The 13,108-nt window shown below is 39.8% G+C and overlaps 1 protein-coding gene across 1 annotated transcript; it reads left to right on the top strand.

Moving 5' to 3' along the window:
- Nucleotides 1-4,356, top strand: ccnj (cyclin J). Its single transcript, XM_056394760.1, has 6 exons — nucleotides 1-141; nucleotides 389-478; nucleotides 1,178-1,388; nucleotides 1,466-1,765; nucleotides 2,346-2,505; nucleotides 2,820-4,356. Exons 2-6 carry the CDS (start codon nucleotides 410-412, stop codon nucleotides 3,151-3,153), a joined length of 1,074 nt encoding a protein of 357 aa, XP_056250735.1. The 5' UTR covers nucleotides 1-141; nucleotides 389-409; the 3' UTR covers nucleotides 3,154-4,356.
- Nucleotides 4,357-13,108: the final 8,752 nt, after the last annotated feature.

The following is a 13,108-nucleotide window of genomic DNA, read 5'->3' as shown; positions in this document are numbered from 1 at the left end:
GGTAACAGTACCGTTTGCTGAACTCGTGCTGAGCTGACTACAACACTACAACAATGAGTGTAGCCAAGCATGTTCGGCTAGTTTGAATTGAAGTTTACTTCAGTGAAACTGCCCGTAACATTCACCATATGTGCTCGTTGGGTGAGTCTCCACTTTTGAACCGTCAACATTAACATTTTTAATTTCCTAGATTAGAGAAAACACAATGAACGACAGGCGATCGATCACGATGCCCCGTCCTGATCCGCCACCGTGAACAGCTATGTGGGTGTTGCATGACACCCACACAGAGTTTAAAAGTGTCATTGTGCATCGGATACTGTTTTCTTTCCCATGAGCAGAACATCCTCAGCACCAGGAATTAGCTGATTGTTATTGCCTCTCACAGGTTTCCAAAGCGCTTTATTAAATGGAGCTGGAGGACCAATGGTGGAGAGGACAACTGGCAGCAGATATTTACCAAGCGCTACGGTACAAAGTGAGTGGGACACAATAACTTGGTGATGGCTGCCCAAACAGAAAAAAAATGTTAGCCATGAGTTGTTTTTTTTTATCTTGTGTTTTTTTTTAAATCAAATTTATGCATAAAAGTTTGTCTTTGTTCCATGTATTTTTTATTCATTTATCGTCTTGTCATCCTCTGTTAAATCTGAGTTCTATGTGATGGATTTCTGTGTTTTTGCATATCTGTGTTTGTTTGTGTTAGATAGGAGATTTTAAAGGTTGATACCAATGAAAAATCTGATGATATATTGATATGTCCATTTTTCAAATAACATAACATACTCAAACATTTTTAATAAAGGATCCTTTCAGTTTTTTAATTTATATATAAGAACTGTCCATGCAATCTATAATCAGAAGGTGATTTTGCACTTGTCTTTGCTCTCCAGACAGCACTGTGTAATGGAGATATTGTCTCTGAATTATGTAAAGCACATTTTTGTATTTTGTTACTTACCAGGCGACACATGCTGATATCAGTATATCTGTGATGATCTAATAACGGCCCGGACCAATTTGTCAGTCTAGCTCTAATGTGTGCATTTGTATTAAGTATATTTTTGCAAGTGTTTTGTGTATACATATTATTATAACAGATTATAACTGAACTAGAATTTAATGGCCATCGAGTTTGTGTGCTCTGAGATCTCAAACACAATATGTTCTCTAACAGGAGCTCAAGTTGCCATCCTTCAAAGGCCAGTCCCCTCAGCTGAACTTGAGACGATACTTTGCAGACCTCATCGCCATCGTCAGCAACCGCTTCAGGCTGTGTCCTGCTGCCAGACACCTGGCCGTCTACCTGCTGGACCTCTTCATGGACCGCTATGATGTCACAGTGCAGCAGCTTCACATGGTTTCACTCTCATGTCTTCTGTTGGCCAGTAAGTGTCACTGACTCCGACTAATCAGTGTGCATTGAGGTTATGTTTTGTGACCCTTCAAATATTCCTCTCTGCAGGTAAATTTGAGGAAAGGGAGGATCGGGTTCCAAAGCTGGAGATCCTGAACAACCTGGGCTGCATGAGTTCCATGAACCTGGTCCTGACCAAGCAGGGTTTATTACACATGGAGCTGCTCCTGCTGGAAACCTTCCAGTGGAACCTGTACCTGCCCACAGCTGCTCACTTCATAGAATACTGCCTGTCCATAGCTGTCCATGAGGGAGACCTCCACGATGGCTGGCCTATGACCTGCCTGGAGAAGACTAAACTATACATGGCCAAGTATGCTGATTATTTCCTGGAGGTTTCCCTGCAAGGTAAGTTGATTTTTTTAATGGTATTTGGACTTTCAGGTCTCATATGTGATCAAAAGACCTATAGTATTCACTGAAGCAGTTCACATTGGTCCCAAAATTGGAGAAAAGTTTGAGTTTAAATCAAAAGACACTATTCAGATTTGACATTGGTTTAATTCTCACCCTCTCAAAGCTCTCATTTGATATAGCACTCTTGTTGTAGCTCTTTGGTTGGCTGTCTTTCTGTGGCAGGGAGACGATGAGTGTAACAGCTGCTTCAACAACCCACAAATTACTAAACCAGACTAAAGTTACTAGAGTCTGGACAGCAATACAAAGCAAAAATCCAGAGAGCAGTTACTGCCGATTTTCGGTTTTTAGCTCTGTTTTGTAGTTAGAGAAAATGTTATATGTTCTTTTCATGAAACGTTTTATGGCTTAATAATATTTTATATGGTAAAACGAATATCAGAAAGTCAGATTCTGGCTTCTTCTCCATTCTGATAAAATATGAAGTAACTGCATTTTTTTCCTTTACAGAGGAGTACAGTTTCTCGCTGCATGTGGTGATGGATCGCTGTTTTTTTCTTTCTCCCCTCAGATCATGTGTTTTTGTGTTTTGCCCCCTCACTGGTGGCTGCGGCGTGTGTGGCCGCCTCCCGCCTCATCCTCCACCTGTCCCCCACATGGCCACCCCGCCTGCAGCACCTCACAGGCTACACATGGGAGAACCTCGTCCCGTGTGCTGAGAAGCTACTCATGTGCGTATCCGTGTGTGTGGCTCAGATAACGCTGAATTCCACACTGTTGATAAAAATGACTATAGTCAACAGGGACAATTAGAGACATGGAGTTTATCTTGGTGAGCGTGATACAGATAGATGCCGACAACTCCCAGTACATGCTGACACACGCAGCACAGTGACAGTAGGATCTCACACACAGTAGGAGCAGACAGTAGCCTAAACATTTCACGCTACACATTCAACTAGAGACACAAGTCAGTGCTCTTCCTGTAGCACTGGATGTTTTCATTAATCAACAGTGCCACTCTTTGTCCGTTTTTCTTACTCAGTGCACATGACAGTGATGTCAAAGAGGCCAGCAAGCAGAAGTGCCAGCAGCCCGGCCAGCAGCAGCAGCAGCAGATGGTGTACCACAGTTCAGGCCAGACAGCCACTGTGGCTCAGTACCTGCACCGGCCTGGCGTGCAGTATCCTCAGCAGGCTAACCAAAGGCCTGCCTCCTACCTCAGCCACTCCACCACCGGCCTGCAGGCTCCGAACGGCCCCCAGCACGGCAGCACCCAGGCCATCACCGCCTCACTGGATCCAAAGTCCAACATCACCAACAGGGCTTACCAAGTCAGCATGCACTACACCTGTGCCGCGCCGTGCTTTGACAGATGATGGATTTCTTCGTTTGTGGGGAGGAAGAGAAAAGAGGTGGCGATGTGTTTCTCTTGAACACAACAGAATACACTGAAGGGAAAAGCGTGTTTTTAATTTGAAGAGACTTGATGAGATTGGTGCAGCACTTTGAACCATAAGGTGTACGCAACGTGCAATATGCATACTCTGCTGTAATTTTCTGTGGAGAGCCTTCGTGAGGATTTTTTTTTTTTTCAAGATGTTTGAGATATCAGGAGTGAATGTTGCTGTGAGCTGATTAGAGGCAGAGTTTGCACCACTGTACCGACTAGTGTTACTGTATAATTTAGCTACAGACCAAAAGTCTTGTATTTAATTAAGCCAAAGTACCTCAGAAGTATTGAACATATTTACCTTGTGCCTAGAGTCTTTATGACTATTACTATGCTAAGTTAAAAGGGCAGTAACGAAAGGGATTTACGTGGGTTTGTGGTTGAGATAAGAAAGCACAGTTTGTTTGGGTGTTCTGTACCTTGATTTCTTTTTTTTTTCTTTTTTTTTTTTTTTGATGAGTGTCATTTGTAAAACTAGGAAAGAAAATACTCCTCTAGATGTCACAATTTATTTGCGTAATTGTTGCTCTTCTGTACACAGAGGATTTCAGTCAGTGCTGTGCACTCCTATGATGATAGTTTTAAATTAAATACAAATCTGTGTTAGTTGAACTGAGAAATCTCTCTATTTTCTTTCTTTGATATGTCATGATATAAAATAGGTTCTGGTTTAAAATTGGATCTTATAATTGCTATATCAAAATCCTTAGACATGGGTGATTGAGGACAACATCATGCATCAACTTTTATAGTGTCTGTGGGAGAAAACAAACGTCTTTTTAGTCAAGTATTTGTACAATTTTTAGGCATTTCCATTTTCTGCCACGTTCTACCTGTACTCCAACAATTCAGAGGGAAATATTCTTTTTCATTCAACTACATTCATCTGATTGTTGGAATTAGATTAACATTGTGCACAGTGCAGTCTATTACTGGATCCTAAAGTCTTAATTTTTTAAAACAGGTGAAAAAATCTGTCACAGAAGAGTGATAATTTCATCTTGTTTTGACAGAAGTCAACTAGCTGAATTTTTTTGTTGATATTACACTGATAACATCCATGTAATTTGACTAAAGTAAAACCTTAAATGTAGGACTTTAACATCTAGTAAAGAGCATTTTCACATTGTGTTATTGTTACTTCTACTTTAGTTAAGAATCAGTGTACTTTTTCCACCACTGGCTGAAGGTCAGAGGCTTCGAGCATATTTTTGACCCACAGTGACACGATGTGTATGTGTAGACGAGTGAGTCACAAAAAATATCCTGACCTCTCATATCAACTGATTTCATAATCATCAGTATTTACAAGGATGGGGAAACATGAAACGAAATGAATCAACTATATTTGACTGAAATAGCAATATCAAGAACAGACCTGTTTCTGTTTTTGACATGAAAGTCACAAAACGTCCCCACTGCAGTGGCAGCGAACCCAGAAGCAATTTTGGATTTGACATATTGGCTGGTCAACTCAGCAGTGAGAGCAGCCAGTTAATAAAAAATGAGATGTCCAGACAAGCAATAAGCCAATCCAGAGAAAGTAAGGGTGCCCAAGAGGGTAAGGTGCTGACCATGAACTGCAACTGAAACATTCTCAGTGCACATTTTTATTGCATGTCATTCCCCATTTCTCTCTTCCTTCATTTTCTGTCATTTTCTCTATCAAATAAAAGTATAAACTGTCCAAAAAGTAATGCATCATGGGTAAAAGATGAAAGGGGAAAAAACAATATAAATGTAGAACGGAGGCTCCAGTACAGCTTCAGTGCTCCTTGGAATAGATCAGGGGTCTCCAACCTTGCTGAGAGCTCCTCATGTCTTATTTTACTGGTTACATTTATTCACATATTGAACACTCAAACTGATCTCCAAACCAAACCAGATGAAAAAGATAATTTAACAAGTCATCAAATATGACCTGAACACAAAGACATGATGACACCACTGCAAATAAACATCCATAAATCTGCTTAGAAATCAGTGGAAAAAGAAGCCCCTCAACTCTCAGTGATCCAGTGAGAGTTGTCACTGAATCCAATTGTATATAACAAACAGGAAAGTTGAAATAGCTCATTCGCTACACTTAATTTTCCAAAATGTAAACAAACATGGGCAAAAAAAAAAAAGAGCTCAAGTTGAAGCCACAGCTTGACTCACTTCATCCATGGCAACACACTTCCTGTTTGTTGGAAAAGTTTAGATTATATCTGTTCTGTTCTCAGAAGAGTTGCTACTGCATGTCGCCTAGGGCAGATCTGATGTAAACAAACTCGACAGCGTAACTCAATTGACTGACAACTGACAAATAATGATTTGGTGTTGAAAACTCAAACCATTCACTGATCGTTTGAACGTGTATGAATACATCTGCATTAATTATGTTTCTGTACTCGTTCCTCTAAATGTCTCTGAGTATAAGTATGGTAATGTGTGGTAACTTTAAAAACCCCCAGACTCCTGAGCAGTGTCTTTCCTAAAGCCATTCACACTCTCAATCAACGTACAGTACAAGTGCAATAATTACTGTGGACTGTGCAATCTGAAGACTATCACTTTATATTTATTGTTTTTATTTGTTTTTTGGTTTTTTTTGTTGGTTTTAACTGTGTGATATATTTTGTGCAATGTGTTCTTAACTTGCATGCACCAATCAGGTGTAGCATTTTCAATTTCATTGTACTTTGAATACAATGACAATAAAGGCTTTCTATTCTATTCTATTCTATTCTATTCTATTATATTATATTATATTATATTCTATTCTGAGGAACCTTTTTGCTCTGTTTGTACTCGATACTGAGCCAAACCCATAACACAGCCACCAGTCAATAACTCTTTATACTGTTTGTGATCTATACACTCTGTGCAGTATGTGATTCACACAGTAAATATACAGTATATACCATCGTTAACAGCTTATGTCCTGTGACAAGTCAACCCACAGTCTGCAGAGGGCAGTATGTGTCACATTTCAGATGAGGCTTTTCTTCTCTGTGGCTTTGCAGCTCATGTGTGCTGAAAGATAAGCTCTGACATTAAACTCAGTAACATGTCAGCAGTCTATGTGTTTCAATATTTCTGATACGCTGCTCCTGCACATACAATATTGCCTCTTAAAAATCAGCAAAATAAGCTTTTGTTCTCAAGAGATAAGTCAAAGTTGCACAGTTAATTTATCTTATTTCAATGAATAGGATTGGTCAGTCAAAGCTTGGGAAAGGAGAAGCTAAATATTTATTCTAGTGTATCAGAATTGTACCTCTGGGGTGAACCACATGCCTCACTCCTGGACATCAGAGGACAACTTTAGACACAAAGTCATTCTCTGCTTTGTTACATAAACTCCAAATGACTTTATTTTCCTTCCACTTCAGTGTTTTGTTATTCGCCTCTGACTCTGGACTCGTGGCTATACTTAGGGTCAGGGTCTTGAGAGATCCTAATTAAAGTCAGTTCCTGTTATAAAACAATGTGGTCTAGCGCCAAGTAAACCTTTGATGCAGTCCTGATTCTTACATGTCATGATGTGGCAGACTCACTAAAATAGCATTTCCGTTCTGGGAATATAAGCTGCAGAGTTTCCTGTGGAGGAGGAAGCAGAGTGATGAATATAGTGACGAGGACTGAAGTCGCCACGCTGCTTATGATTCGCTGCCGCCCCCCGCCCAGACACATTGGATATCAGCTCAGAAGCCAAACCAGTAGGTGGACCAAGATTTATGATGTCAACCAGGCAGCTACACCACTCTTCTCTGCTTTTTTTCACCGCCTTATTTGTTCACCAAGTCCTCCTGTGTCTGGGTAGAGAAGCCACTTATCCACACACCTTTCAAAATACCTGTTGGCCCTGTGTTCATGCTTTTGTCAGTCAAAAGAGTCCAGTGTGTAGTAAAGAGGATGACCACCAGGCAGCATGGGAAACTTGAAATCTCAAAACCATGAGGTTTTTTTTTTTTATTTTTTTTTTTTATTGACATACAGACAAAGTTCAAGAGACAAGCTGTAAAAGGAAGGAGTTCAATGACTTTCACATGCTTTTCTGTGGTTGCTCAAATGTTTTATGTGAAATACCCAACCACCCACCCACCCATCTGTTGCACTAAAAAACAAGCACTAGCATAGTTTAGCAAGTTGTATTTCCCACATTCAAAATGTACATATATGAATGTAATATTCAGTGTGATGTCATCCTCTGGTGAGTCAGTGTGACCTCTGAAAGAGCTTGTGTGGTTTGTCTTGGTGCCAGTGTTCAGCAAACCAATGAACCGTCCAGTCACAGATGAAAAGAGAAAACTGAAACAGTGATAAAATGATTGGTCATACTGACAGGAGCTAGAAGCTTGTCTAAACTTAGGTACACAACACACACACCTCCCTTACTGTAAGTCCAAGTATCATGAGCAATGGAAATACTGCAACTGCGCAGTTTAAATCTCTCTATTCATAAAACACTTTGTCAAATCTTGATTGACAGGCCCTGGAGATACAGCCAGTCTGATGGAGTCTAAGATGTTGACCTGGCACTAGATATGAAGACTGGAGGTGGATGGTGTGGAGGAGGGTTGTAGCACTATGCACTGAATGACAGATGACAGCAGGAGAGAGGAGAACAGATTTTAAAGTTTAACAGCGACAATTTAATTGGCTGGTTGAGATCGTAACGAAATCTGATTGGTTACTGAAAACACCGGAAGTTAGCTGATTACAAGAAGTGGAGTGAGAGCGGGAAAGAGCAAGAGAGAGTTGTGAATGATTGAGGCATAAAGATAGTCTAACTGATTGAACTTTATAGACTGAAATAGGAGATATGTGAGGATGTATAGACTATATGCAAAGAAGCGGAAGCACAGAGTTTTATCTGAAAGATGCAAATGCAACACGATTCAGATGGTTTGTGATTCAGGTTTTTCTTAATACCTGCATGTTCATATGTAAGTGGATGCTTTCATTTGAACTCCAGTGCAGGGATAATAACACAAAGAGTGAATTCTGCACTAAAAAGACAGTAACTGGAAGATGTGAAAGATACTCCATTTTACTAACTGCTAACTGCTTTACTAATTTCTGAGGCCTCGATTTATCTTATAAATGCTGCATTTAAGCCCAAGAGGTTTATAGTTAAACATTAGTGGTGAATTACTGACCTGTATTACAGCTGTGTCTCTTTAACCAGACTGGGGGTGTGACATCAGTTGTGGGGAAACCATGTTTTTTAATTGATTCAAATTGAAGAAGCAAAGAGGATGAACAACAGAATAAGAAATAACAAAAAACTGGACATATTTCTTCCTCAAATGGAATAATGGCTGATGCTCAGACACAGACACACTGGAGGCAGTCTGACTTATCAAGCTATTCTACTGTGAAACTGCTCCCTCAGGGCCTCCAGGTGAAAGCTCACGTTTCTCTGTCTCTGTTCACAAGACAACAACAAGGGGAGATGGGTGTGAGGACTGATCCAAGGCTCACTTTGGTACATTACAGGTGCCAACACACTTGGTGTTTTGCTTTGCTATCGCTAAAAACACCCTTTCTCTCGTGGAGAGATAATTATAGAGATGACAATAATAAAACCATTTACGTCATTTTAGCTATGACAAATAATGCCTGTGTTCACACAAGAGTGATTACTTCTCCCAGTGCCACTTATGCTGAAGTATTTAAAATAGTAACTTTATGTTTGGTTCTATCTTGGATTATTTTTTGGATAATCCTGACAATGAAAGATTGAAAACATACATAATGACTCCTCAGATCCTTCATCTAGTTTCATATCACTCCCCTCAGCCAGTTTGGGGTTGTAATAGACCAGAAATAAAACGTGACATGAAATAAAAGTGCAACTAGAATTACGACCTTGTGGTTGTACGCCTCCACCAATCTGTCAAGTTATAGGAAATAAAGTCACAATCTCATTTTCTGTTCCTGAGTAACAGCATTGAATAATGATCAGTGCTTTTGCAGAATGTTATGATGTTACTGTGAAGTTGATCATTGACCATTTGGATATAAAACGTCATCATTACATTATTGTTATCCTATTATTAAATTGTGTCATTGGTGTATGAATTCTTGAGTTATGGTCAAGGTCACAGTGACCTTGACCTTTGACCACCAAAATCTAATCAGTTCATCTTTGAGTCCAAGTGAATATTTGTACCAAAGAAAGTCCCTCAAGGCGGTCTAGATTGTTCTCATGCGAGTGAGACAAACAGACACCACAATGTTTCCGGTCCTGTACGTCACAGACGGACTAAAAATGCCAATAAAATAAAAACAGACATGAAAAATGGCATTTTGTAATAAAATATCCGATTAAACCTTTAGTTAGTCAGTCACTGGGTCAGTCAGTCAGTCAGTCAGTTAGTTAGTTAGTTAGTGAATTAGTTAGTTAGCAGGTGACAGCAGGTTTTTCAATGTTTAGGTTTATAAAGACCTTTTAATCTCACAAGAGGTGAAGTTAATTAATGATGTGTTGTCAACAAGCCAGAGTGGGACATTTGACTAAAACAGATGAACTGCACTGTCTCCACTTCAGACAGATTGTTGGACTATCGCTGTCTAAAAGAGAAACACACACAGACCACATCCCTGGACTTTTGGGGGTCTGCATATTGAAGATCTAACTTTGAGGTCACTGTCAGAAATGGCTGACTGCTATACTATACCATCAAAGAAGCCTTGTCTTGTAATACCATAGGCTATCTAAGTATTATAGAGAGTTCACTGGTGTGATTTTGATGTAATAGTGTTACATGGGACAGCTTAGTCACGGATTAAACAGGGATCACATCAGGACTTCCATCACATTTTCATGCTGCAGAGACTGATGCATCCTCCTCCTCCACATTCATCAGCTCTTTACATACAAAGAGCCTCATGAAAATCATATTGTCCACTGTATGAAGGAGGATTAATAAATCTATTACATAGATTGAGGTGATTTACTGAGTTAAAAGCTTTGAAAATATATTTTCCGTCATTACATTATGTCAAGATTTTTCTTTTTCACTCAGTTTTGATGATCTATTTGCCTTCTAAAGGCAGGTGGCACAAATACAGTAAGAGCCAGTATGAATATGTGACTGAGGTTTCAACAGTGTATTCAGGTGAGATGAAGAGGCCTGATAGGTCATACAATACACAGCAACATACTGTTTCTATAGTGATAGAAACTTTTGCAGCTGTAATTTAGATGTTTTAAGACCAGATCCATCATATTTTTCATAAGACAGATCCCTCTCTTTCTCTCTTTTTCCACTTCTCTGCAGGTATTCCTGAGGAAAATCTGCCTCAGGCATCTGAGCAAATACTCAAGTATAATTTTCTCCAAATAAAACTCATCATGCCATTTACGCACAATGTGATTGTGAAGCTTTGTCTGTTTTTAGATATTTTTTTTTAGCTGTTTCTGGATTCTGTTGCGGAATTAACTGACATCAGGAGGTGAAACAGTGTCAGTTCAGATTGAAACACAGTGAGCATCATTGTCAGTTCTAAAATAAATGTGCTCAATATTCATGTGTTATTGCTAGGTGTTGAAAGGAGGGTGGTGGGTGACATTAAGACCAGCTATGTTCAAGTCGAGCTGCTACATCTGAATATTGCAGTCTATATTGAACGTATGCGCATTATAGAATACTGTTGTTTACATAACTGTCAACACAAAAGCTGGTTAAAAAAAGATTTTTACACATATTAAGCAGTTGTGACACAACCACCTCCTAACAAACCACCCTTTGAATCAGTGCTTCGCAAACAGGACAGTCAAGGACCACGGACCCCCGTCTGATAAGATTTTTGTTTTGGGATGTTTTACTTCAGAAACCAAAAATCATACGTCAAAAAAAAAGGCATACAGTAAAAGTCATACATTTTGTCATCATGTTACTTATGGATGGAATCATAGTGAAAATAAATGATTCCCCCTTTTGCTGGGAACCCCCTCAAGGAGCCCTGGGGGTCCACAGACCCCACTTTGAGAACCACTACTTTAAATACATGACCAATTGTGTTTAAGTCATGTCTGGGACATGGAAATGTTCTAATTTTACTTAAATATAAGCAAAATAATCCTACTAATGTCTGTCTGTCTTTTGATTTTCTTGACAACCTCTCATCTGATCAACTTCAAACTTGACGGATGCATTGCTTAGAACAAGTAAACAGTAACACATGTAAAAACAAAGACAGTGGTGAAGTTATGAAAAACTAGCATAAGCAGGTGAGTATAGGGGGACATTAAGAATTACTGAAGATGATACAGGTGAAAAGGGGGAGGCTGTGCTGTGGTGCAAAAAATGTATTACTGTGCTTGAAAAGGGTTTTGCAGGAGAGATCACAGAATAAGGTTTTCAGTGTGACCAAGACTTCAAGATAAAATCATCAAAAATCTTGCCATGGCAAAAAAAACAGGCTTGCCCTTGTTGAGCCATCAGTGGCATCTTAATAGAGTAGTGGTCCCAAGAACTCAACTCATGTTCGTCAACAACCAAAGCCTGGTCCTAAAAGCCAGCCTACAGTGCATGGTGTGGCCACTAACATCAGACCATCCATTGCTATCAAACCCCCACAACTAGAGCCACTGATCCAGAGGTGACCCTGCAGGTGGGAAAAGCTCAAAATGGAAAACCAGCAAGGTTGAAACAGCTGCTACAGAGGGATATGAGGACAGCACACTGGCAAACTCGATTCAGAATGAAATTGTTGGCACTGGAGTGTCTGTATCCTTTGAAGACATTGCGGGACAGGATATGGCCAAGCAAGCACTCCAAGAGATTGTCATCCTACCTGCTTTAATGCCAGAGCTCTTTACTGGCCTGAGAGCTCAAGCAAGTGGTTTGCTTTTATTTGGACCATGCTGGCCAAAGCAGTTGAGTCAAATTCTTCAACATCAAAGCTGCCAGTTTGCCCTCAAGTGGGAGAAGGTGAGAAGCACTTTTTACAGTTGCCAGAGAATTACGGACCTCTGTCATCTTTACTGATGAAGTGGAGCTTGCTTTGTCAAAGGAAGGAAAGAGGACACAATGCCTTGTTGGCTTTGATGGGGTGGAAGACAGGAGGACATGATAGGGTGCTTGCAATGGGAGCAACCAACAGGCCTCAGGAGCTTGATGATGCAGCACTTGCAAGGCCCTGAAGAAGAAGAACTACGCAACTAAAGTTAATTAATAGAGGGCAGCACTTTGGCTCAATGGTTAGCACTGTTGTCTCACAGCAGGAAAGTTGTGTTTTTCAGTCTACTGACCAGCTGCCTTCTCTCTGTATGGAGACTGCATGTTCTCTCCGTGCTTGCGTGGGTTTTCTTTGGGTGCTCCAGTTTCCTCCCACAAATTTTTCAATAAACAACATAAATGATATAAAAAGATATTTGCATTTTAATTTTTGTCATGGTTCTCTTATCATTTACCGTCAAAAGTGCTGCTATGGTAAATGGGTCATGGGTTATGGACACGTTTAAATTACACTTAAATACAAGCAAAACAATGAATTGATAAATACAACCAACACGATGGGCTAAACATACTGGTTTCCTATTTAGAAAAGCATGTTGATCATTTAATAATACTTAATACTTTTGCATTGCCCCAAAGAGATAAAACAGGATTTAGTGGAATCTAAATGTGAGCACACATAGTACTCCAAACTGCAAAGCTCTGTGCTTATTTTAGATATTGCATAACAATGTTTCATAACCAACATTCTGCAAACAGACAGGATGCTCATTATGTGATAAAATCATTTCCAATTCAAACTCTATGCAACTACTCTGTGCAGTGATGCTTTCATACAGTGATGAACATTTAGATATTAGATGCAACCCTGTCAGCTCAAAACCTGCCCTTTGTTTTTCGTTTGGTGTTCATCCACTGTGTGAT

This window comes from Seriola aureovittata, chromosome 14 (genome assembly GCF_021018895.1).
Source record: "Seriola aureovittata isolate HTS-2021-v1 ecotype China chromosome 14, ASM2101889v1, whole genome shotgun sequence".
Classification (NCBI taxonomy): domain Eukaryota; kingdom Metazoa; phylum Chordata; class Actinopteri; order Carangiformes; family Carangidae; genus Seriola; species Seriola aureovittata.
This window is presented reverse-complemented; position numbering and strand designations above follow the sequence as displayed.

Coding starts and splice junctions, on each gene's coding strand:
- ccnj (XM_056394760.1), top strand. CDS start 410: ATGGAGCTGGAGGACCAATGGTGGAGAGGACAACTGGCAGCAGATATT. Junction 1,766..2,345: donor CCTGGAGGTTTCCCTGCAAG/GTAAGTTGATTT, acceptor TTCTCCCCTCAG/ATCATGTGTTTTTGTGTTTT. Junction 2,506..2,819: donor TGTGCTGAGAAGCTACTCAT/GTGCGTATCCGT, acceptor TTTCTTACTCAG/TGCACATGACAGTGATGTCA.